The following is a 26,691-nucleotide window of genomic DNA, read 5'->3' on the forward strand; positions in this document are numbered from 1 at the left end:
TCATAAAATAATACATTTGAACTAAATAAAATTTTTAAAAAAATCTAATTAAGTTATTCTTTTACTCTATAGTCAAATAAGTCTAATTTATTTTTTTTTAATTTTATTTTTAAGGCAATAAATATCGACTTAGTAAAAATTATTTTTTTAATAATAAAATTTTATTTTTATAATTTTAAAAATTATTTACTATTTCTATTTCTATTATTTGTAAACTTTTATATCAATTAATATATTAAATTTTTGATATTTTAAATTGTAAAAAATAATAATATATTAAAACTCTATTTTACGAAAAATATTTTTTATATTTTTTCATATTTAAATATTCAAAAAAGTTAATTAATAAAATATATTTTTCTAGTTAAATTGCATGTTTACAGAATGAAAACACTTGAATAAGTGATTAATCCATCAGAGAAATCAATGAATTGGAATTGGTGATTGGAAAGTTAATAGGGCTAAATAATTTAGTTCGAATAGATTAAGGTTCTTGAAATAGTAAAAGTATAGGATTTTTAGGCGGAATTAAAAGTGTCCTATTAAGATTGGTTCAGAAATATATATATACTTTACATTTCTTGCACCACGTTCTATCAGATTAAATAGTTACATTATTTGGCAGACATATCAAATGGCTTATTAATAATTAATAGTCTGCTTATAAATATGAAACCGATTAATTTATATTTTATCTTTTTGTTTATGTCACATCAGTCTGATTTACAGTACGTATATTTATTATCTCGGCAAAAATCAATAAAGCTGACCATCACGTTGAAAGTTTGCATTCATCCCTAATAATATTAGATCGTGCTCGGTCTACTTGACTTTTATCAAATTTAATTTTTTTTAATCGCTAAAACTTAATCAGACCGTTTAGACATTGATCATAAAGGATTTTATATTTTATGTTATTTGAGGCTAAATTCTACTATTGTTTTTTTTTTTTTTAAAAAGTAAAGTTTATGAATTATGGGTGATAAATTGAAAGTAAAAGTAAAGGAAACAAAATACTTAGATTTGAGGGACCATTGGGGTAAAAGGGAAAAAAAAAAAAAAAAAAAGAGAAGTAGAGGGGATAATTTCATAAAGATATTTATAAACGGCAAAAAAGCAAAAAGTGAAGATACGAGAGGTGGAAATGGAGGCGTGCAGATAAGAACGCAGTGGATAATCTCTAGCAATTGTTGCGTTGTGATAGGGCCTTTAGATAACAACTATTTATTCATCAATAAATGGAAAAATGCTTCGCCAGTTCCTTTGTTTTCTTCTCCTTGTCTTAATTAGTACTCCTCAGTAAATATTTATCAATCGGTTAAGGATTAATTAATAATTTTTTTATAAAAATAATTAAAAAGTGATAAATGTATTGAAAACAAGAGTAAATTTAAAGAAAAAATATCTTTAATTTCCAAAAAAGGTAAACAAAATAAAAAGTCTACTATTTTGTTTTAAAAGAAAATATTTTTCAAAATTAAAAGAAATTAAATGCATTAAATCTTTTGCTCTTCAAAAATCACATTCTAATTTGTTTTTTCTACCTTTTTTATTTCTTCAATCTCTCCATCACAATTATCAATAAATATCCCATCAGAAAAACTGTGATATTGTTTGAAGTTGACAAAGCAACATCCAAGATATCTGTTCAGTTTTTGTTTGTTTAAATTTCATTACAGTAGTTTTAGATTTTGACAGCTTTCTAACATCCTTTAATATATGATATTAAAAATCAAATTATGTTTCATTTATTTTGTAGAAAATATTTATTTTAAAATTTTTTTTTAATATTTAAAAAGCTTAAAAAATTGATTAATAAAAAATATATTCCTAGTTAAAAAGATTTACTAATTTTTAAGAAAAATAACTCCACAGCCATCACATTCAACCTCAAACAATTTATCAAAATCGGCTAGAGCAAGAATAGAACCAGAAGTAAACTTATTTTTAATCTCTTCAAAACTATTGTTGGCAACGTAGTCCGAGTAAATTTCTGTACTTTATTTCTGTACTCTCTTTTTCTTCAAGCAATTTGTGATAGGGGCAACGATACTGCTGAAATTTCTGATAAACCATCGATAGAAAATAGTAAGACTATGAAAGCTGCGAACTTTAGAAATAGTTTTGGGGATGGGCCAATTCCGTATTGTTTCTACCTTCTTCTCATCAACATGTATCCCTTCTCCACTAACAACGAATCCTAGAAACAGAATGTGCTCTGTTATATAAATGCACTTCTTAAAATTAATAACCAGCTCACTTTTTTGTAAGACTATCATGATGTGACGGAGATGCTGCAAATGTTCTTCTTCGCTACAACTAAAAATCAACATGTCATCAAAATAAACAACCACAAATTTGAGTAAGAAAGGACGCAAAACCTGGTTCATGAGTCGCATAAAAGTGCTGGGTGCATTCGACAAATCAAAGGGCATAACCAGCCATTCATACAAGCCTTCCTTAGTCTTGAGGCGGTCTTCCATTCATCTCCCTATTTGATCCGTACTTGGTGATAACCGCTTTTAAGGTCGATTTTAGAGAAGACCTTAGACTCAGATAGCTGATCCAACATATCATCTAATCATGGAATAGGAAATTGATACTGAACTGTAATTTTATTGATGGCCCTGCTATCCACGCATATTCTCCAAATTCCATCTTTCTTTGGAACTAATAGGGCAGGTACTCCGTAGGGGCTAATGCTCTCCTGAATATGCCCATTCTTCAGTTATTCTTCAACCTGTTCTTGGAGGATTTCACTCTCCTTTGGACTCATCTTGTAATGAGGCAGATTCGATAATTTTGATCTAGGAATGAGATCAATCTGATGTTGGATATCTCGCAGAGGTGGAAGCTTGGATGATTCCTGCACTATCTTAGAAAACTCCTTCAATAGCTCTTTGACGGGTGGTGGTAAAGATGGTGCATCATCCATTGTACCTTTTGCTCTCACCAATAAAGACAGTGTGCCTCCAGATTTCTCAACTGCACCTGATAGCCTCTGCACTCCCGTGGAAACAACAACAATATTCTTCCTTTCCACTTTAGAATGTTTAGCAAAACCGAAAGGCAAGATAATAATCTTCTTTTGATTCCACGTGAACATATATGAATTCTCTTTCCCCTTATGCAAAGCATCAACATCGAACTACCAAGGGCGACCTAGCAAAATTCCACAACAATCCATATCCACAACATCACAATTAACAGGTTCAGTATAAGATTTACCGATCGAGATAGGCACGCTGCAGATTCTGTTGACCTCAATTGTCAGACCTTCCTTAATCCATTCGACTTTGTATGGCGAAGGGTGCGACTGTGTAGGCAACTACAATTTCTCCACCAATTGCTTAGCTATTAGATTCTCACAATTGCAACTATCTATAATTAGCCTGCAAATTGTCTCTCCTACTCAACACTTTGCTTAGAAAATCTTCCTCCTTTGCGTCTCATCCTCTGGTTTTGTTGAGCATTAGATTTTCTTCTCCACATAGGTGACCTTGCCATCTTCAGAACCAGTAATAGATCCGTCATCGTCATCCACTTTCTTGTCAGTTTCAACCACCTGCTCAACTATATTAACCTGTCGGCGATTAGTGTTAACTCCTCTATGTTCTGAATAGTTATTTGATCAATGACCTGATTGCCTGCAGTGGTAACTGTAACGACCCGAAAATCGGACCTAGAGTGTCGGGCTCATAGATGTTCTAGAAGGTCAAGCACAATAGGAAGATCATGTCCACTAGGATAGGATGTAGAGTCCTGTCTTGAATGATGATGTGAAATGCCATGATTATATGCATGTGCATTAATGATATGCTATGTATGAGATGTATGTGATGCGGATTCATGTGTTTGCACATGAACCATTTGATGCTAGTGTTTATGTGATGTGTGCTGTTTTTCAGTAAACAGGATGAGAGGAACTCGTCGATCGGTATGATTGACTGGAGTACCACCCCAGGACGAGGGCACTGATGCCCGTCCTCCTGCATTGCCTAGGGTAATGTCAAGTAGGTCCAGCAGAGAAAGAGCAGTAAGAGACCCTAGAAAGTCTTTGGATCTGGGTAGAAGCAGATCAGTGAGTGGAATAAACACTTATGTTTTAAAGCAATTAAATATAGATTTGAGCATATTCATGCATCACGAATGCCATGTGATATTCTAGGTTGTTTGCATTAGAATTCACGAATATGTTGCATTGCATAATTTGATGATGATGTGGATGGATGTTGGATGATCCTTAGTCCTCAATATGATACGATGTAATGTGATACGGTATGATATGGTATGGAAGTCCGGTTGACCCATTCTACGTCCCGGCACGTTGGAATGTTATGATATGTTATGTTTAAGAGAAAGACCGGTTGACCCATTCTACGTCCCGGCACCTTGGAATGTAGAGGACTATTGGTGACAATACCATCCTTGATGTGATTTGTTTGTGATGTGTTGCATCTCATGAAAGTATGAAATTTAAATTGAATGTTTATTTATTCTGCTCACTGGGCTTTTTAGCTCACCCCTCTCCCTTAACCCCCAGGTTTGCAGGTACAGGGTAGACCAAGAGGTCAGCAGGAGTAGAGTCATGTATTATGTAATAGCTAGATGTGGACATGGATTTGATGTAATGTAAAAGTATGATATAGAAATGTTATGTAATGATGCTTATGAAAATTTAGAGTTGTGCTTGACCATAGTATTATATTAATCCCTTTCTAGTACATGATCTTAATGTCTAATGATGATTATTGTAAACCAAACTTAATTTATGTTATGTCACCCCATTGGAGCATTGATGAGGACTCCAAGTTGGGGTTAATGTTTATGTTTGTGAATAGTGCATGCACAGGTTGAGTTTGGTGATTGAATAGAAAGAAAAGTTCAAAATTTTTATGTATGTTGTTGATCATGTATGGGATTAAACAAGTTCATAGGATGAATGTTTGGCTTGCTATGGGTCCCGGCGGCCTTAAGCCGACCGGGATCCTAGTGCCTGTAGCGGTCCGATTTTTGGATCGTTATAGTAACATATGTCTCTTGCTGGCTTTTGATAAGGATTAGTTCTGCCTCCTTTGTCTGCTGTAGTGGTGACTGCCTTTCCCTTATTGTCTCTCCTTTCTTTCATGGTATTCTGAGGATTGCCAGAATTTACAACCTTAGAACGTTGTCTGCTGTAATTGCCTCTATATTGTTGCGTTCTTATCGAACTAGAATTTCTGTAATTAAAATTTCGGTTATACTGCTGTCGTGGCTGCTAATCAACATGCTCTTCTTCCCTTTTTTCCATCTCAATAGCGTATGCCAAGGTGAAAATCGCAACTACTCCCATCATACAACGAATTTCGTAATTCAGTCCCCTTTGATAATGAGCAACCTGCTGGGCTTCTTTCTCACAGTTTTCACACCTCGCCTGCAACCTCAAAAACTTCTCGGTATATTCATTCACCCTTCGATTCTCCTGTACACAGTCATGATATCAGTTATATAAAACCTGAGCGTGGTCGCAAGGCAAGAACTGTTGTTCAATCATCTGCTTCATCAACACCCAGTTTCGTATGGGTTCTAGCCTCTTCCGATAGCGTTCATTTTGAATCGAATTCCATTAGGCTGCTTGACTTGCGGTTGTCAAAGCCGGTCAAAAATAACCTTTCTGGTTATCAATAATTTTATAACTGTAGATAGTGGTGAAAGGATCGAATCCACAGGGAATTGAGAACTTACCTATTCTTCTTATCAAAACCAAGAGAATTAACTGGATGAGAAACTGAAAGCAAAATAACTGAAACGAGAACTAACTGAAAGCAAATAACTGAAAGAAAAATAATTGAAACGAGAATTAACTGAAAGCAAATAATTGAAAGCGAAATAAACGGAAAGCGAAATAAACTGAAAGCAAAATAAACTGAAAGCAAAACAAACCGAAATGAGATAAAACTGAAAGCGAAATAAACGGAAAGCAAAATAAATTGAAACGAGATAAATCTGAAACCAACTAAACTGAAATTAAAATGGGGGGGGGGTTTGGAGATTGATTCAATTTAATAACTACTGAAAGCAATAAAAGAAGCAAATAGTAAAAAGAAATAAAGAGAAATCAAATATGAGAAAGATCTAGTTGAAGAGTTGGATCCACTTTGGTTGTTTGGATTGATCATTGACACTTAGTTTCCCTTGATAGATTCAATAGATTAGTTATGGAGATGGAAGACGCTTCTCACCACCATGTCTCTCCTTAATCATAAACCAATTAGGGAACGTCCTCTAATCAATTACTAATTAACAAATTGTCAAGGAACGTCCTTGGGCCTTAGGTATCAAAACAATTGTTAATTGCATGAAGAGATAGAGAGATCCAATCCTAACTACTCAAATGCATGAGATGTCGTTAGATCATACAATTTCCTTAATTTTTACACCAAGTATTCTTATGTTTGAATAATCCAAGCAATTACGGACTTAAATCATCAAAACTAACATATTATTACTTTGCAATCAAGAATCAACGTAGATCTAAACAACAAAGCAATATTGAAATCAAGCATAAAATTGCACAAATATTGAACAACCAAAAGTTAAACAATGTTTGATCAAGTCTCCCAATCCATATAACAACTAAAGTATCACCTAATCTTCAACTAGAATAAAGGGTTTCAGTCTCTCATGGCTGAAACAAAAAAAAAAAAAAAAGAAGAAAGATAGAAGAAGAGATGTGGGCACTTGCAATCCCGTAGGTGCCTCCAAGGGAGCTTGAAAAGGCATGGGGAGGCTCCTTATGTGTCTTTTTATATTTGAAAAGTGTTGCCCTAGATGATATTTGCTTCCTAATTAGTGAAGAGACTGCCCAAGGTGTCAAGAGACTGCCTAAAAGACTTCAAGAGGCTATCCAAAATGCCCTTGGTCCAAGATGTGCCATCCATGCACATGTGAGAAGGGAAAAACGTGGGGCATGTGTTCAAGTGCAAGGAGTGGGGCCTTTGGTCTTTGCTTGCTGCCCAAGTGTCTTCAAGATACTGCTCAAGGTGCCCAAGACTTGTTTTCACACTATCCTTGCCGCCCATGCACAATTAAGGAAGGTGGAGCCTCTTTTTGCAATTTGAATTTTGAATGTGCATGGCATGAAGTGGGAAACATATGATCTTGGGATTTGGCTTCCTTACTAAGCTGAATCTTGAAATTCAAAATTTGAATATGAATCTTAGAGATTTGAATTTCAAAATGCTTTCCTTATTTGGCACTTCATTTATGGCAACTTGAGACTTGGCTTCTTGAATAAGGAAAAAGGCTATTTGGAGTTTTGAAATTTGAATTTCAAATTGCCTTGGCTGAATGTTCTTTCCATATTTGCCACTTTTCTTATTTAGAACTTTTCTTATTTAGCTTGACTTGATTTCAACTTGGCAGTCTTGCTCTATTGCTCCAATTAAGGCAGTTTTAGGGGAATTTTCTCCAAAATGTCATTTCACACCATTTTCTGCAAAATAATATCAAAAGCACTAAATTAAGCAGAAATCATATAAATAATCATCAATAATATCAAGATAAAATGGACTAAGTTATGCTTTATCACTGTTGCACCCCCTTTTAACTTATAGGCCACAATCGGAACCTTGCGATCCTCTTCCACGTTCATAACTTCAAAAAACGTTCAACCTCTGCCAGCCAATCAAGAACAGATTCCACATCCAACGAACCAGAAAATTTTTGAAGGTCTATCTTGATCTTGTAACCTTCCTGATAATTCTGATGGAGATTTGCAGGCACAGGATTGGCGGCCATAGGATTGGGGGTGTGCGGCGGCGGTGAGTTGGTGGATTCCTTACTGCAGGGTCAACCGTCCGATCATCTCTCTCAATTCTGCCAAAGATGTCTCAATCACAGCAAGTCGCGCCTCTTGGTTATCTGTCATGGTTGAACTTTGCTCTGATACCAATCTGATAAAGGATTATTTAGACTCCGTCAGGAGTTTTAACCAATATCGTTTGGTTAAGACGAAATAAGAGAAAAGATGGGCTAGAAGACGAAAAGTCTTATTGAAATTTCTCAAAGATTGAAAAGTGAGTTTCTAATAGTTAAGTGAGGCTATTTATAATAGAAACAAAACCCTAATATGCAAAATTATGAAAATATCTAAAATATTCAAAAAAATAATTAAAATACAAAATTGACTCTCTAAACAATAAAATTTTCATATCAAACTTTGTGACAGGCCTGTGGCCCTCGTCATACTTTTGAAAATCGTACGTCTCAAAATTTTTTTCTGAAAAGTTATCGTGGGTCTCTATTGAACCAAGTCTGCCGTAAAATTCAAAACTAATTGTTTCAGGCTATATAAACTTTATTTACTTGAAGTGAAGATTCTATTTTCTACCTATTACTTTCTTTAACCTCACTTTCCTCATATCCAAACAAGGGTCGAGGAGAATAACAAAACGGTGGCTACTATAATTAACAACAGCAAATTGCAAATTGAGTTTGAGAAGAAAAATGGGCTTCAAAACTTTCTAAAACACATTCACCTTAAGATTGAGGTTTTATTTGGTTGGGAGTATGCAATTAGAAAATTTAAAATTTGAAAAGAATATGAAAATTATTTAATTATTTATGTTTAATTGATATTTTTTTTCTTAATTTTTTTAAAAAGTTAAGCATATTTCTTTACTTAATAAAAGAGAAATAATTTATTTACTCAAATCTAATTAAATTAATTCAAATCTAATTAAATTAATTTTAAAAAATTAAGTTTTTAAAAAATAATACATTTGAACAACACAAAATTTTTCAGAAAATAATACATTTGAACCAAACAAAACTTTTCAGAAAATAAATCAAATTAAGTTATTCTTTTATTTTATAGTGAAATAAGTTTAATTTATTTTTTTAACTAAAAAATTGTCGAAATTTTATTTTTAAGGCAATAAATATCGACTTAATAAAAATTATTTTTTTAACAATAAAATTTTATTTTTATAATTTTAAAAATCATTTACTCTTTTTTATGTATCTGTAAACTTTTATACCAATTAATATACTTAATTTTTGATATTTTAAATTGTAAAAAATAATAATATATTAAGACTTCATTTATTTCAAAAAAATATTTTTTATATTTTATTGTATTTAGATATTTAAAAAATTTAGTTAATAAAAAATATTTTTCTAATCAAACTGCGTGCCAAACGAAGGCACTTAGATAAGAGATCAATCGGTCCGGAAAATTAATGGATTAAGATTGGTGGTTGGAGAGTTAATAGGTCTGATTGTTTTAATTCAAGTAGATTAAGATTCTTGAAATAATGAAAGTGTGAAGTTTTCTGATAGAGTTGAAGGTATTGAATTAAGGTTGTTTTAGAAATATATATATTTTATATCTCCTGCACTACGTCCCATCAGATCAGACAGTAATATTTTTTAATAGGCATATCAAGCTGCTCATTAATGGAGTAGTATGCTTATAAATTCAGAACCGATTAACCTATACTTCATCTTTTCGTTCATATCGCATCAGCCTGATCTACTGTACATACATTTATCACAAAAAATTAGTGGACCCGATCATCACATTGAAAATTTGCATTTATTTCTAATCGTAGCAGATCATGCTCGGTCTGTTTGACTTTTACTAAAATTGATTTTTTTGGATTGCTAAAATTTAATCGGACTGTTGATTCGTATATTGATATAAAGAGTTGTATATTTTATATATTATCATAAACTAAATCATGACTTATTTAATCTTAAAAATAAGAGTTTTTTTAATTAAAAAAATTAAATTAAATTTATTTTAAAGTAGCAATTAATTGTACTTATTTCTAAACTTAAAATCTCTCTTAAAGATGGGTCTCAATTTAATCAAAATATTAAAATAATAAGGGAATTGATCTTACTTATAAGCATAAAACAGTTGTTAGCATTTAAAATACTCGAAATCAATGGCAATCATTTTATTTGAGATTCGGAAAAAAAATATTTGAGAGAAAGGTTTGATGAGTTTCTATTGTGAATCGAATTCGTGACTTTATAACTATATTAATAAAATAAAATAAATGTAATTATACAAAATAATTTTATTGATAAAAATTATTAATGAAACAAATTAGTGATTTTTATTTTTGAAAGATAAAAAAATTCATTCATTTTTTTACAGCTAAGTCCTACTATTGTTTTTTTTTTTTTTTAAATTAAAGTTTATGAATTATGAGTAATAAATTGAAAGTAAGAGTAAAAGAAACAAAATACTTAAATTTGAGGGACAATTCGGGTAAAAGGAAAAAAAAAAAAGAAGCAGAGGGGATAATTTCATAAAGATATTTATGGAAAGGGCCAAAAAGCAAAAAGTGAAGATACGAGAGGTGGAAATGGAGGCGTGGAGATAAGAAGGCAGTGGATAACATCTATCAATTGTTGCGATGTGATAAGGCCTTTAGATGACAACTATTTATTCATCAATAAATGGAAAGATGCTTCGCCAGTTCTTTGTTTTCTTCTCCTTGTCTTAATTAGTACTCCTCTGTCAACATTTATCAATCGGTCAAGGATTAATTAATAATTTTTTATAAAAATAATTCAAAATTGATAAATGTATTAAAAACAAAATATTTTTAATTTCCAAAAAAGGTAAATAAAATAAAAAGTCTACTATTTTATTTTAAAAGAAAATATTTTTCAAAATTAAAATAAATTAAATGCATTAAATCTCTTGCTCTTCAAAAATCACATTCTAATTTTTTTTTTCTACTTATTTTATTTCTTCAATCTCTCCATCACAATTATCAATAAATATCTCCATCACAAAAACTGTGATATTGTTTGAAGTTGACAAAGCAACGTCCAAGATATCTGTTCAATTTTTGTTGGTTTGAATTTCATTACAATAATTTTAGATTTTGACAGCTTTCTAACATCCGTTAATATATGATATTAAAATCAAATTATGTTTCATTTATTTTGTAGAAAATATTTATTTTTAAAAAATATTTATTTTTAAAAAATATTTATTTTTAAAAAATATTTATTTTTAAAAAATATTTTTTAATATTTAAAGCGCTTAAAAAATTAATAATAAAAGATATATTCATAGTTAAAAAGATTTACTAATTTGTAAGAAAAACAACTTATTTTTTTTAAAAAAATTATTTTATAAATCGTAAATTAAAATCTTATTAACACCATTTTTATCAACTGAGCTCTTCAATGAAATTCAATCAACCAGCGAGTACTGTAGATGATTTGCATGTTTGTGTATGTAATTTGTTTTGAGATGAGGATGAGATGAGCATTTTCATTATGCAGAAATTTATCTCTGTTTTAAATCGATGAATTTCATATAAAATTTTAATTTAAAATATTTTTTATTAATTTTTTTATTTGGAATGAAATAATTAAGTTAATTATTTTTTTAATTTAAAAATTTCAGTTTAATTAAAAAATTAAATTTATGTATAATTTTATAAAAATTTATTTAAATTATTTTTATAAAATAAATTATTTATTAAATATGAGATTTTTAAAGGTTTAAAAATCCTCTGACTTGTATTTGAGACAGTTTAAAGTAAGATTTTTTATTTATTTTTTAAATATTTATTTTTAATCCACCAATTTAGTATGTTGAGAATATTTTCTATTTGAAATCTTAAATACTTTCAGTTACTTTTTCTGAACTCTCAAATAATTAAAAAAAAAATTAAAGTTTAAAAATTAGATTAAAAAAATTACTTTATTCTTTAAAACAAAGTGTGAGTTAGCTAAGATGTAGTTGGACTCGATCGTCTATCTCCAAAACTAGATTTTCTTATTAAGCTTGGAATATGGGTTTGAAAATTTACAGTTTAAGTTGATAATATGAGAGCCCATTTCAAAAAAAAAAAAAAAAAAAAGAAGATAATATGAGATAAATAAATGTTTAAAATTTGATTCTTAAATAATAAAATTATATTAAATTAATAATATTATTATTTATTAAAAATAATATTTTATTTATTGTTTATTACATTATATTTTAAAGTGATTAAAAAATCACTATTTTTATTAATTTAATAATTTTATACAAATAATCTTTACAAAAAAATATATCATTTTTTTTTATAAATTTAAGAATATTATAGATTTTATTTACAAAAATATATATTTTTTGAATTTTAATAATTTGTCCATATACAATACCTTAAATTTTATATAATGTAATTAATTATGGAAACAAATTCACTTTCAAAAATTCTAAAACAAAGTATAAATTTTTGGCTTTTAAAGTGTGGGTAACTAGTTATATAAGTTTGTAAATTTTTTTTTACTTTAAATAAGTTTTAAACTATTAAAATAAATTTATAAGTTTTAAAATTTTAAAAATAGATCAAACAAATAAGATTTTTAACTTTTAAAAATAAATAAAAAAATAAATTACAACTTCTCCCAATTCTAATATCCAGGATAGTATAATAAAAAAAATGAAAAAAGAATGAAAAAGAAGTAAGTAAAATAGCCGGTTCGAAAAATAAAAAGAATGAAAAAAGAAGTACCCCAATTCTAAGGTAAGGTTTGCTGAGTGGCTCTGTTAGGACAAAAACATATTCATCACCACCTAGATGATATCAATCTTCCTTAAAGATTTAGCCATTGCCATAAGGGAAGCTAAAGTCTCATCCTCTTCTCTCCTCAGGCGAACCCCATTTTTCTTCAACTCTACTCAGTAGTGCCAGCTAGCCTAAAGGCACCCAAAACCCTCTGAAGTATGATGATAGAGCACAAAAAACTTATTTTTCCACTATTTTAAGGAAGAAGGCATCCAATAAAAAATGTTCAAACTGCTAAAGTACTAGAACTCCTCATTCTTATGAATACCCAGTTGATAAAACTGGGAGAAAAGTGCTACACTAGGTTCAATATGATTATTAAAACACATAAACCGAAAAGCTACCAAGATTCTCCAACTGTTTGGATGGAGTTAAGAGATAGAAAGCATGTAGAATCGAAGGACCTCTGCAAAGAAGGGGTCTAAAGGGAAACAAAGACCCGCCTTCAATTGCTGCTCGAAGACTATAATAGTGTCACTAGTAGGAATCAAGTCGTTAGCACGAACACAAGGAGAAAGAGCGAGAATTCGAAAAGAATACCTAGGAATGTGATAGGTATTATACAAATGATCCACGTTGTTATTCAAGAAAACAAACGGGATATCACTAAGGGAGCCATCCTCGTTCTCAGAGGTCTCCCTCAACGGAACAATGGGGGCTAGAACTCGGATGGGGCCGTCCGAAGAGGAACTAGAAACAAAGGCCTCCTTAGGGGTAAAAGAAGTGTTCCTATCCATGATTAAAAAGATGGCGAAGTCACTGTGGAGCAAGCAAAGACCTTAATAGAAATAGGAAGGGAGTCGAATGAGTGAATTTCTCTGAAAAAGAAGTTATAGGAAAAACACAAAAGGGATGCTTGGAGAAGACTATGAGCCTTTATAAAGGTAGTTTCCAAGGTAGACATTAAATGTGACATGATAAATATCGCGACAGCCGTCAAAAGGACCGGCATATGAGGTGACATGAGTAGCAAAGAGCCAATCTCAAGGGGCCATATGTCCCGGGCCTCGATAAAAAATGTCATCTTCAAATCTGAAGAAACAAAGACTAGCTGGGGAATCTCTGATGTTATATAACATCCGCCCAAAATAAGCTATAAGCTGTCACCACAAGATAGGAGACACAAGGCAGGGATCTGGCAAGTGGGCGATGCGGTTCCGCTACGGAAAGGGAGACCCAAACACTATAATACCCGAACTATCGTCAAGACTTGCCCTTCCTTAATAGGTCGAGTCTTGGCACAAATTTACTGTTACTAGATACTTTCCCGCTTCGCCTATGATCGCAGGCCTTTACCGAGCAACTGGCTATATCATCGCGAGATTTTCCAGAAATACTATATTTATCTTCAATTTTTTACAGTATAAAAAGAGAACGATTTCAGAAGTAAATGTATACTATGCTCTAACACTAAAATTCTAAGAAATTTATTGCATTCTCTCTACACATCACGATACTGTGAGCATCATAGTGAATGCTGTAGATACCCACCATCACCTCACATTTCCTTTCTTACAGGTTCTAGCCAATCACAGTATAATCCCATTCCGACCACATGATTAATATAATTTCAATCACAATAAATTTAATTCTATTTAATGAGAATTAAAATTTTATGATATATTAAATTAATTTTAATATTAAATATAAATTATTTAATTAAAAATTAATTTTATTGAATTCAAATTTATATTAATGATCTGTTTATATTTTTTTTTATATTTATCTACCATTTACAACCTAAAATTTAAAATATATAAATTTGAGAATGGGGAGGAATAATGAAATTGACAAAACCACTCATATATTAAATTTAATAATAACAAATTAGTCTTATTTTGATTAATATAGAAAACAATACAATGATTTATTATTATTTAAAAATTTTAATTTGATTGATTAAAATTAATTCCTTATTTAAATTCAAATTTTTAATAATCAAATTCTAATTAATTAATTAATTCTTTTGTTACAATAAAATAAAATTAAAATTAAAAATACAAATGAAAATTCATATATCTGAAAAAAGTTTAAGTTAAAACTAGCAACAATATATTTAGCGACAAATTTTTAAATTCATCGCTTTTAATAATATCAAAATTGTTATTAACACATATTAATTCATCGTTAATGGCTTTTATTAACAAATAATATGTTTCTAATAGTTTTTAGTAATAAAACTTTATATGACCATTTAAATCTGCATATTATTTTAATATTAATTATAATTTATACTAAACATCATATTTTTAATTCATAATAATCTTATCGATTATACAATCTTAATTTTATAGTTATTATTAATTTATTAATATTTTTCATATATTATAATAAATTGATTAAAAATTCTAAATAATAAATCTCAATCATTTGTTTTTAATTTGTTCAGATTCTAATATTCTATATTAGTTTGATAATTTATTAATAAATATTTATATATAATATGTGATATATTATCATCTAAATTATTTATAATTAATTCTTTTACTTAGTTATTAAAAATTAATATATTATAATAATATTATATTATATATAAAAAATACATAAAAATGCATTAAAAATTAAATTATGGATGTCACCATAAATAACGCGGATCTAAAAAAAGCAGTAAGAGAAAATCTCCATCACAATAAAAATAGTAGCCAGTAGCGCCGCGGGGCTGAGTTCCGAGCAGCACAATCCAATACGTTCCGCCGTCAGAACATCTCAGCCCACATCCCTCCCTCTGCCTCTCAGCTACTTTTAAGCTCAGCCCAGCAATTCTCTCTGGTTGGGCTCTGTGTCCTTTATAGTTTATAACTACCACGTGTACTCTGCTCCCCCTTCTGAGCCTCCAGCGGCAATAACTCCCAGCATTTACAGTACACTCTCCCGGAGGAAGACGTGACATTGTTTTCCCATTTCTGAATCATTCTTGAATAGAGGAAATCGAACTTTTCCTTGTTTTTGATGGCTTAGCTGAGGAGGAGAGTCAGGAAAGTGGAGATCGATGTTGATTGAGGAGTATAATCATTAACTACCCATTAGGCCGATGCGCATAGAGATGCAAGTTTGGGTTCATCCGAAGTGTCTCCTTCTCTTCATTGTCTTCATAATTTTACTTGTTTTCACTGTGTTTACCACTAAAAAGGTAACGTGTTTTTCTTTGGAAACATCTCGATTTCCTCTTGTTTTCTTGGTAGTACATCCATTTTATGTGCATAATTTGGATCTGATTGATGGGTTTTATTTGATTTCGGTTTTTATGATATGGGGGTTTTGATTTGTTGTTAGTGCTAGTAGTAATTAAAGCCTATAAGTTGTTATCAAGATTTTTTTCTATAAATTTACTTTGTTAATTCTATTGTTTAGTAGATGTTATATAGAATTTTGCTTGATCTGGTTGTAATTGAACATTGCATATGGGTTTAATCTTAAAGATAGAGCAAAACCGCATGCTTGTCATGGCATAGCCATTGTGATTCGCACATGTTTTCTGCGTTATGTGGATTTTCAATCAATGTACTTCATAACCTTTGAGAATTTTTAGGTAGCTGATATCACTAGACATTATACCTTTAGCCAGCTTTGGGTCCATTTTTCTAGATGCTCTTTGTTTAAAGGCCTGTTTACTATGGTGGAGCTGTCTAGTATACTACTTACTACAACTCATAGAAAATTCTTACAAGTCAAAAAGAGAAAGGGGAAATATTTTCTAATTGATGGATAAGAGATAGAGCTTCTGATCTGTGTTCAGGACAAGTCCTTGATAGATCCTTAGAGGGCAAGCACTTATTTTATCATTACTATTCAATAATGCTATGTTTGAATTGAGGGAAATGGAGAGAAGAGAGAACGAAAGAAATTTGATTTCCCTACTTTCGCTTGTTTGGACATGAACTAAAGAGGAGAAAAGGAGAGAAATGTAGATAAAGGAGGAGAAACAATATTTCTCAACTCCTTGTATTTTTGTCCAAAATATTTCTCTCCAAATTGGTTGGAAATGGAGAAAAATGAGAATTAGTTGTATTAAAATACTTAAATGCCCTTATTGTTTTAAAGCCTCTGTTTATTAACTTGGTGAGGGTATAAAAGTCATTTTTTACATTGAAGAAATTGTATTTCCCTCTATCCTGATAATCTAACCAAACAAAAGAAAGTAAATCACATTTCTTTTATTTTCTTTTCTCTCCATTTCTCTTCCTTAATTTCTCTCCATTTCCACTTCACAGCTAGACATCCAAACAAAGGGTAAGATTTTAATTAGGGAGTCATTCTGGAGGTCAAAATATTGTGTTTAAGCATGGGGACAGATGTGGCAAATTGCTCAGGGATTTGCATTTTACTGTATTTGTGAAGATGAATCAAATGTCACTGGGCTAGAAATAATGTTCTATCATATAATGTAGGGAAGGGAAGGTGAATGCAACTGCATTTTTATTTTTGGTTTTATTTTTCATCCTTATGGTAAATATGAGCTCATTTTGAAGTTTCATTGTCCAACAGATTTCTAGAAAGAAATGGGATTCCCTATCTTTTTAAAAATTGGATATCTTCTTACTGCGCATGAACCCTTCCTATACATATTTTTTCTATAGCATGGCTTGTGTGAAACTTTCCATGTGTGCACCATGCACGAAATAGATGGGACGCTTCACATTTTTTATATGATTGGATTCACCCGTTTGGTGAGCCAAACTTGGTATGAAGTTTAGGAACCTCAAGCTACTAGGAAGTGAATTCTCTCCAATCCATTTATATGCCTGCGGCATATAACATGTCAGATACACTGCTATGCATTCAAACCCATTCTTCTAGCGACAAATAGCAAATTTATACCAGAGGCATCTAATCTCATCTTCAGGAGATATGAGCCTTACAAATGAGAACGCTTATGAGGATATTGAAATGCTTCTCTTACCAATACATTTTATAAACTCCTCGTCTCACCTGAATCGAAAAGTTTATTGGGCTAGCACTAAACCTATTCATGAACCATCAATGCTTGCTTACCTCAAAATTATTTGCCATGTCAAATGCGAATGATTGTAAAAAATTCAATATTTTGAGTATTATACATATTCTAGCCTATATGGCAATGAAATGAACATTATCCTTACCATGAGATAATGCTTTTGAATTTATTTTACTTGATAAGTGTAGAGACTATTGGGTTTAATGAGTAACTTAATTGTTGGTTTTAATGAGTTATATTACAAAGTTTTCTCCATGCAATTTTTGGATCTTTATGAAATGTTGCTTTTGGTTTGATGAACTAGACTGGACAACAGTGTTGTTGAGGTGAGAGGCGACAAGGTGACAAGATCCCATATTGCCTTAGGCAAGAGGCGAGAGATGAGAGGCAAGGCAACGCCTTCAAATAAGGCGGCAGAGCCAAAATTTTGTTATTTATTTTAAATATACATATTTATACATATAAACACTTCAATCAACACCCATATTCAAACGGAAAATACATATTCAAATGAAATATATATATTATTTGCAGCAATAGAAGAAGAGAGAATTTTTTTTAAAAAAAAGGAAAAGATAAAAGAGGATCTGCTGTTGTGCCAGGTCCAGCGAAAAGAGGAGAGGATGAGAAAGAGAAAGGAAAAAAAAAGTAGAAGAGGAGAGAAAATTTAAAAAAAAGAAAAGACATGCTGCTATGTAGTAGGGGGAGAAGAAGAAAAATGTTGCATAATGTTGTCTTGTTCTATTAAGACCACCTTCCAAACACAAGATAGATAAATTTTATTGTCATCTTTGCTCATTATCAGGTGTTATACAAACTTCACAAAACATAAATGGGAACATTAATGTCTTGTATGTGCCAAATGCAAGACAGGATAATTATTTGTCTTGTCTCATGTTGTCCAGTCCCAGGTTGTCTTGTTTTATCAAGACTACCTTCCAAACACAAGATAAAGATTTTATTGTCATCTTTGCACATTATCAGGTGTTATACAAACTTCAAAGAACATAAATGGGAACATTAAGGTCTTGTCTTGTATGTGCCAAATGCAAGGCAGGATATTTGCCTTGTCCCATGTTGTCCAGTCCCAGGCAACAAAAATAAGAATCTATTATCTCCCATCAGGAGTGCAAATTTGTTAGAGGTTGAATTTGTTTGGACTCTCTCTCTCTCTCTCTCTCAGTTTCTTTTTTGCTTTTTACTACATTTGTCTTTGTTTAACTTTTACACCAACTGGACCTTATGAAGTTGTGGCTTTGAACAATTTGGGTATTAGAATCACGATGCTACATCTTAGTTATTGTTTCCTTAATACACAACATGGTTCACTTATGATGCTATAATTGCAAAACAAAAACTAAATGTGTATTTATGATGATTTGTTGCTTTTCTGGATCTCTTTCCCACTTCTGAGTAATAATCTTTCCCCTCTTAGCATTCATCTTGGTTGTCTCTTTATGCTATATTTTTGAAGTATTAATATAGTCCTAAATTGATGTATAGGATGAAGAGAAGGCAGAAGAGGTATATGAGATCACCCATAGAGTATACTTGGATGTTGATATTGAGGAACAACGTTTAGGTACCACTCTTGCAACAAGCACTAACATTGAGTAGTTTATCTCTTTACTTTTATTTTTCATAAGAATAAGAAGACTGATTAAGTGCTTATTATAAGTACATTTCTTTTGTTGACACTTGACATTTCTACACAGCAGTGCTCTATAACATTGTTCCGTGCATCTGTTATTAATACACCTGTATTTTTTGTAGGTAGAATTGTTATTGGATTATATGGCCAGGTTGTACCAAAAACCGTAGGTATGTTTTGTAGTCCTGAGAGTTTCTCAATATCAGGATCTTATATGTCTTATATTACTGGCATGTGCGGATTATATGGATTGTGAATTTAAATATCGAAATTTCAAATACTGTTGGCATGTTTAGCATAAACTTTAATAGCTTCTGTACAATCACATGTTTAAATGTGGTGACTTCAGTTTAAGCTTTTAAGCATGCAGTAAAAAACACTCAAGCTAGGTGCTTCTTCTTCTATAATAATATAACTGCATCTGCTTGTATGAAAAAGTTTGACTTGATCTATGTCCATGTGATCTTCACATATATACCATGTTTGAGGCTGCTATACTGTTTCTTTGGACTATACAACATGCAGTAAACTTCTATTTGCTCCTTTTGTTTTATGCATTTGAAGGTTAGTTTGCTTAGTATAACTTTGTCTCACTTGCAAGATCAAGTAAGGCTAAAATGATGATCTAATTTTCTGCACAAAGTGTTTGCAAGTGATTTGGCTTAACTACATATCAGTTAGTTGCCTGATGCTTGAATTCTATTTTGCAGAAAATTTCAGGGCTTTGTGCACAGGTACTGGAAATTATATCTTCTTATTTATTTTCTACTGGTGTAAACTCTGTCAATTCCATATATTGGGTATGGAGACCCTTTTGATAATTTGATGATTAATCTTCTTGACATTATTTCTTTTGCAGGAGAGAAGGGAAAAGGTCAAAGTGGGAAAGTTCTTCACTACAAGGGAACACCAATTCATCGTATAGTACCTGGATTTATGATTCAAGGTGGTGACATAGTTTATGGTGATGGGAAGGGCGGCGATTCTATATATGGTGGCACTTTTCCTGATGAGAATTTTAAGATAAAGCATTCACATGCAGGTTGGGTTTGGCTGATTTCTAACTTGTTGATTTATGATTCCCTAGCATGAATTGAATTTAGATGAAGTCAAAACTTGTTCATGGATGCTCTTCTCTAATTTTGTTTAACATTTTTTTCCTGACCTCTTTTTAGGCGTCGTTTCCATGGTGAATTCAGGACCAGATTCAAATGGCTCACAGTTTTTTATCACCACAGTAAAGGCCAGCTGGTAAGTCCTTTTTATTGATCTTAGCAGTAAAATGAGCAGCTGACCTATACCGGATGCTGGGTAACCCTTCTGAGTTTTCCAATTTGTGAAGTATCCCAAGCTAGCACTATTGAACAAAGCTGATTATTTCATCAATTAGTATTCTTGTGGTTGAATCCATAGTTTAGCTAGTTTCATGAAGTATCTATCATTCACTAAATTTTTAATGATTTTGTTTCCATTATGCATCATATGGTTTCATATTGTATACCAATCTCTGTAACTGTAATATACATAAAAATGGATTGAGGTATAAAGTGTTTTTCAGAGAACTTAATATTTACTCCCACATCTCCAGAATATGCTAAATAGCAAAATTCCTAATCTAGTAGGTTTCATTTCATTTATTGGTGAAAAAAATTCTTTATAAATAAATAAAGCCACTCAATCCTATAATTATATGCTGAATAGTTTTGAATTTATGATTTATCAATTAAAACTTTCAAAGAAACCATGTTTCTTTTTTTTTTTTTCCTTTACTGCAACTGCAATACTGTATAATTTAGGTTTAGAATTTCAGCATTTCATGTGAATAATTGGCTAACCGATGCATGCAGTGCTTTGTAAAATTCTGATTCCAGTGAAAATGTAGCTGAAGAATATTTTATCGTTTCATGTCATTTTGTTTTTGTCAGTATTTGTTTCTTTCTGACATGAAAACTGTTCAATGTTATACAATAATGAAACATGTGGAGTTGATTAGTATCATTAAACGTGAACGGTTGAACCCCTAATAATCTGCAGTTGAATGTGTTTTTTTTTCTTTAAGGTTGGATGGAGAACATGTTGTCTTTGGCAAGGTTATTCAAGGAATGGATACTGTTTATGCAATTGAAGGAGGTGCAGGGACCTACAGTGGAAAACCCAGAAAGAAAGTAGTTATCGCCGACTCCGGTGAGATACACAAGAGCAAGTGGGATGAAGAGAGATGAAGCTTCTCATTAAGTTAACAATGGCAAATCTTTTCCATTTTGGGTTTGCTAATTTAATTTATAGATAATTCACTTGTGTTGCTTTTGTATAATGGTCTTGAATTTTCATAGCTCCTTATTTATATCATAGGCTTTTCCAGGAAATATTCTTTTCTTTTTCCCCTTTTCTTTTCTATCTTTCCTTCATCTCTTCTGGTGTTTGACAACTGTTATTAATTAATACAGAACTTGCTAATTATTTAACAATCCGAACTTCTTGTTTCTTCAGAGTTCTCAAGCGTGTAAATTTCACTCTTTCTTCTGTAACATTTTTCTAGTGCTAATTACAAGTTGATGTTTTGTTTGAATGGTGAGACCTGAGAGCCTGAAAAGGAGGATCGACCCAAGTCCTTTTCTACTCTGTATGGTAGGAGGTAGAGTAAAGTAAGGCTTTCTGAAGGATGGTTTTATAAAGTTAAACTTTAATTATTTTTAATTGTTTGGGAAGAAAAAGCTTTTTAAAGCATTTGAAGAGAAAATCTTCTCAATTATTCAATTATTCATCAATTTAATAGGGTTGAAATAGAAGGTTTTTGATTTTTTTTTATTAAATCTTTACCTTTTTCTAAACATAATTTCAAGTTTTTTAAATTTTGAAAAATCTTTCATTATCTTAAAAAATTTCAATTCAAGTTTTTAAATCTTAAAAAATCTTTTATTACTTGCATAAACTTGAGCTCGTCTCTGTTGCCCATTGGAGATATAATTGGGCTTAGTCACACAATGTAGGAATAAGCAATAAACCTTGAATTGTGTGGAATCAATTTGGTAGCTTAATCAGTTGGGTTCTGTTACATATTTCTAATAGTTTTGATTTTTAAGCCCAGGAAGCTGTAATTCTTTGACCCTTTCAACCTTTGAATCACCATCCTCATCCTTTTGCAAATGTTGCATAAAAAGACCCATTTGCTTCTTATCTCACGGCTTCGTCCCTATTCTAGAAGCCATCTCCCGTCTTCAACTCTTCTCAAAGCCAAACGTCATCCTTCTGAGTACTGCTTCTTTCTTACTTGTATATTCACTTTTCATCGAATTAACCTGCAGCCTCATATAGTGATTGGTTTAATTTTATGAATTAGAATTATATAAAATTTAATTAAATTTTAAATAAATTTTAATTTTAATGAATTTTACTGTTTGGTTTGATAAATATTAATTTGATATAATCTAAAATATAAAATTTAATTGAATTTTATATAATTTTTGTTTAATTTAATTTTAAAATTAAAATTTATTTAGTCATAATTCTTAAAAATTTTATTTATAATAATTAATAAATAATGAAAATTATATAATAATAATTAACAAAAATTATAATTATATTGATAAAATCAAAATAAATTAATATGAGAATTAATTTCAGCATGTACTAAGGAAAGTTTTCATCCTACCCAACTAATTCAATAGAATTTAAAGATTTAATGTCGCTAGGCGGTTATTTAGTACCATCTATTATTTTTATTTAATATTTATAAAATAATATAAAAATTAAAAATACAATTATTTATTAAAAAAATTTAATTATTTGTTTTTAATCATTAATATTTTTAATTATTTATTAATTTTTAGTTATTTATTTAATTAACTAGTATAATAAATCGAGAGAAAAAAGTTTTGATATGAATATTTTAATTCATAAAATTTTATTAGGTAAATTTTATGGAATTCATTTTAAATTTTATCAAATTTGAAAGAATTAGTTTTAATTATAATCGATTTTTTAGAATTCAATTTTAATTCCATGCTATAACCGTCCGATCACAAATACTGGCATAATGCAGCCCAAGCTTAAGGGAATCAAGCTGGAGTAAATGTTGGCCCATTAAACAATAAAAGAATGAGCCTTATATAGGTGCAGGGTCTATTTCCGTGAGTCGAGTAGGATTTAGGCAGGTCCGGGGCAATCTGGTCTAAATGCCCACCAGTCCTTGAAGAAAGACAAACCCCACAATTTTCGGGATTGTGTTTAAGTGGTGTCAGAAGGAATTAAATAACCACCTGACAAAGGAAAGGACGCAACACACCCGTACAAGTTGCCCGCATGAATGTGGCAGAGAGGTACGGACATAGGACTGGTTATTTGCCCCAAAAAAACAAGAAAGAAAGGGGAATAAAAGGAAGAAGAAAGGAAAAGTAGAGACTAAGCTTATCAAAAACTTACCTGAGCCTAAATTCATTCTTGGATCTCAGACATTAATTGGCGCCATTTGTGAGAACGAAGGGATCTTAACGTCACTTGAGTTTTTATTCTTATTCACCCACTGAGATTCACATGGCAAATCTCGACGAAAACCACACAGGAATCACCCAAAATCACCTGAGCTCGACTTAAGAGAGTCCATTATTCTCATTCTCTAGCCCATCAATCCTAGTAAACCCGTCACCTACATTGCCAAACCCCTCTCCGTGCTCAACTGTAGCCATACCTCAAACCCCTTTATCAGACCAAGAACTCCAAAACATATCCCTCTAGCTGTGAAGTACCACTAACTGGCTTAGCCAGATGTTACAACAAAAGGGGCTTAGTACCTCGTTGAATAGGCTACCTATGGCGGACAGGCTTAACTACAATGAGCCCCAACTCAAGCTAAACTATCAGAACCCTCCAACATAGTAGTAGAAGGACAAGAGAAGGAGATGGGGAAGCAAGTCGGAGGAATGAACTAATGGCCCGGTTGAGGGGCAGGATAGTGAAGGAGCTCATAGAAAATGACAGGGTGACGAGCTACTCTTCTGAACCTGTAGAAAGATGTGAAAGTGAAGAGTTGGAAGGAAGCGATTACTACTTGGAGAAGAGGCCTAGGAGGGAGGAAACAGAGGTGGATTAGAAGTTGGAGAGGATGAAAGAACAACTACTGATGGAGCTTGGGGCTAAAGACAATAGCAGTCCCCTATTGTGGATCTCATCACTGTTCGTAAAACGGATCCAATAGAAGACTATACCAAAAAAGTTTATAATGTCGACCTTGGCAACATATGATGGGACAGGAAATCCTCGATAACATATATTGAATTATAAGACTTTTATGAAGTTACAGACTCATTTTGACGCTCTGATGTGTAAAGTTTTTCCAACAACCCTAACAAGACCAGTTCGGGCTTTGTTCAACAGCTTGGAGTCAGGGAGCATCAAGAACTTTGTAGACCTGGCCAACATGTTCATCAGCAGGTTCATTGCTGAGGTCCCTGCTGAAAGAAAGACGAGCTACCTGGAGACCGTCAAGTAGAGAAGAAATGAGTCCCTGAGGGAATACGTGGCCAGGTTCAACTTGAAGTCCCTGCAAATATCGGAGTTGGATGAAGCGAGAGCGGTGAAGGCCATGTAGAGGGCACGATCTCTCCCGAGTTCTTTGCAATTTTATGCCGGAAGCCCTTTACTACGTTGTCAGAGCTGATGAAGAGAGCGAGAAATATATAAGGCAAGATGACGCCTTAACTACTAGCTGGTTTGCTCAGGATGACAAGGAGAGGGGAAGAGGTATTGTTCACAGAAGAAGAGAAATGCCAGAAAGAAGACAGGACTGGGGCTTGGAGGCGCTAAATAAGCATAGGTGGGAGAGAAAAGAACAACAACATTACTAACCCCGTGTTCCAGCAGAGGTCACACCTTTGAGTGTATTGAGCCAAGGTGCTCATGGCAGTCTAGGACAAGGATTATGTGCAGTGGCCTAAAACCCTAAAGACTGATCCGAAGAGAAGGGACCCGAATAAATGTTGTCAATATCACAGAACGCATGGACATGACACTAATGATTGTTACTTGTTGATAAACGAGATAGAAAGGCTGATCAAGAAGGGCCACCTCAGAAACTTTATGAAAAAACCAGAGGGCAAAGGCCATAGCAGGGAGAGATAGGGGAAAGGGCTAGAAGGCAAGTTAGAGCGTCGGTGAATGGCGGCTCCAGCGGCACAATTAGCATGATTGTAAGGGGAACAGGAGGCCAAATGAGCAGGAGGGGGAAAAAGAAAGGGAGGATTGAAAATGAAAGCAACATGGAGGTAATGCAGGTCGCGGAACATACTTTGATGGTCATCTCTTTTTCCCTAGAAGATGCATAGAGAGTACAAATGCCCCATGATGATGCCTTAGTCATCGAAGTCATGATTCATAACTTCAGGGTTAGAAAAGTAATGGTGGACAATGGCAGTGAAGTAAATTTACTCTCTTACCCGGTCTTTCAGCAGATGAAGATACCTGAAGAACAGCTAGTGAGAGACCAAGCTCCGGTCAAAAGGATAGGAGGCACCGCGGTAGCAATGGAGGGAAAGGTGAAAGTAGCTCTTACCCTACGAGAGCCTCCTCTGTCGCGGACTTATTATGCCATCTTCTTGGTGGTGAAGTTACCCCTGAGCTACAATGCCATCCTAGGAAGGCCGATGCTGTATGATTTTGAGCCGTAATAAGCATCCGGTACTTGAACATGAAGTTCCTAACTAGTGGAGGAGTCAATGTTTTCCGGAGAAAGCAAAAAGAGGTCAGAGCTGTATACTGGTCCACGAAAGAGGAGTAGAATGCCCATTCGGAGGAAATCAACCCCAAAGTTATGGAGGTTCAGGATGAAAAGAAGAAAGCCAAAACTGAACCAATAGATAAGCTAGAGACCTTCCCGTTGTTAGAACAGGAAAGCGACAAGGTCTTCAGTATAAATTCAAGCCTGGAGCAAGATTAGAAAGAAGCTGCAATGGCCTTGATCTGGGGGCATGCCTCAAGCTTTGCATGGAAGCCCTCGGATATGTCGGGAACCAAACCAAAAGTGATGACCCATAAGCTCAATGTCTTTCTTGACGCAAAGTGGGTGAAGCAAAAAAAGAGAGTCTTTGGCAAGGAGAAGCAGGAAGCCACGAGGGAAGAAGTAGGAAAGCTAGAGGAGACATGGTTCATTAGGGAAGTCATGTACCCATAGTGGTTATGTAACCCTCACTACAAAAATCTGTCAGAATAGTAACAGATATTAGTAACGGATTTAAATCTCTTATAAATTTGTAATGGATTAGCAACGAATTTTGTATTTCGTTACTAATTTTTATTATTTAGTAACGGATTAACAAATCCGTTACTAAATCTGTTACTTAATAAAATCTGTTACAAATGTAATAACTGATTTTGAAATCCGTTACTAAATTAGCTAAAAATTAGTAACGGATCTTAATCCGTTACTAAATTTGTTACTAAAATAAATAAATTAAATGAATAAAGTAGTAACGGATTTAATAATGGAATGTAATCTATTATATAATTAGTAACGGATTAAATCT

At 32.3% G+C, this 26,691-nt stretch overlaps 1 protein-coding gene across 2 annotated transcripts; it reads left to right on the top strand.

Moving 5' to 3' along the window:
* The first annotated feature begins 15,185 nt into the window (after positions 1–15,185).
* LOC110626956 (peptidyl-prolyl cis-trans isomerase CYP21-1) lies at positions 15,186–21,642 on the top strand. 2 transcript variants are annotated; one of them, XM_021773156.2, is made up of 7 exons: positions 15,190–15,699; positions 19,027–19,105; positions 19,297–19,344; positions 19,885–19,908; positions 20,034–20,216; positions 20,350–20,425; positions 21,234–21,642. In XM_021773156.2, exons 1-7 carry the CDS (start codon positions 15,601–15,603, stop codon positions 21,394–21,396), a joined length of 672 nt encoding a protein of 223 aa, XP_021628848.1. In that variant the 5' UTR covers positions 15,190–15,600; the 3' UTR covers positions 21,397–21,642. The 2 variants fall into 2 exon arrangements, with proteins under 2 accessions (XP_043817896.1, XP_021628848.1); XM_043961961.1 differs by lacking the exon at positions 19,885–19,908 and having other exon boundaries at positions 15,186–15,699.
* Positions 21,643–26,691: the final 5,049 nt, after the last annotated feature.

This window comes from Manihot esculenta, chromosome 11 (assembly GCF_001659605.2).
Source record: "Manihot esculenta cultivar AM560-2 chromosome 11, M.esculenta_v8, whole genome shotgun sequence".
Classification (NCBI taxonomy): domain Eukaryota; kingdom Viridiplantae; phylum Streptophyta; class Magnoliopsida; order Malpighiales; family Euphorbiaceae; genus Manihot; species Manihot esculenta.

Coding starts and splice junctions, on each gene's coding strand:
- LOC110626956 (XM_021773156.2), top strand. CDS start 15,601: ATGCGCATAGAGATGCAAGTTTGGGTTCATCCGAAGTGTCTCCTTCTC. Junction 19,909..20,033: donor TTTCAGGGCTTTGTGCACAG/GTACTGGAAATT, acceptor TTTCTTTTGCAG/GAGAGAAGGGAAAAGGTCAA. Junction 20,217..20,349: donor GATAAAGCATTCACATGCAG/GTTGGGTTTGGC, acceptor ACCTCTTTTTAG/GCGTCGTTTCCATGGTGAAT.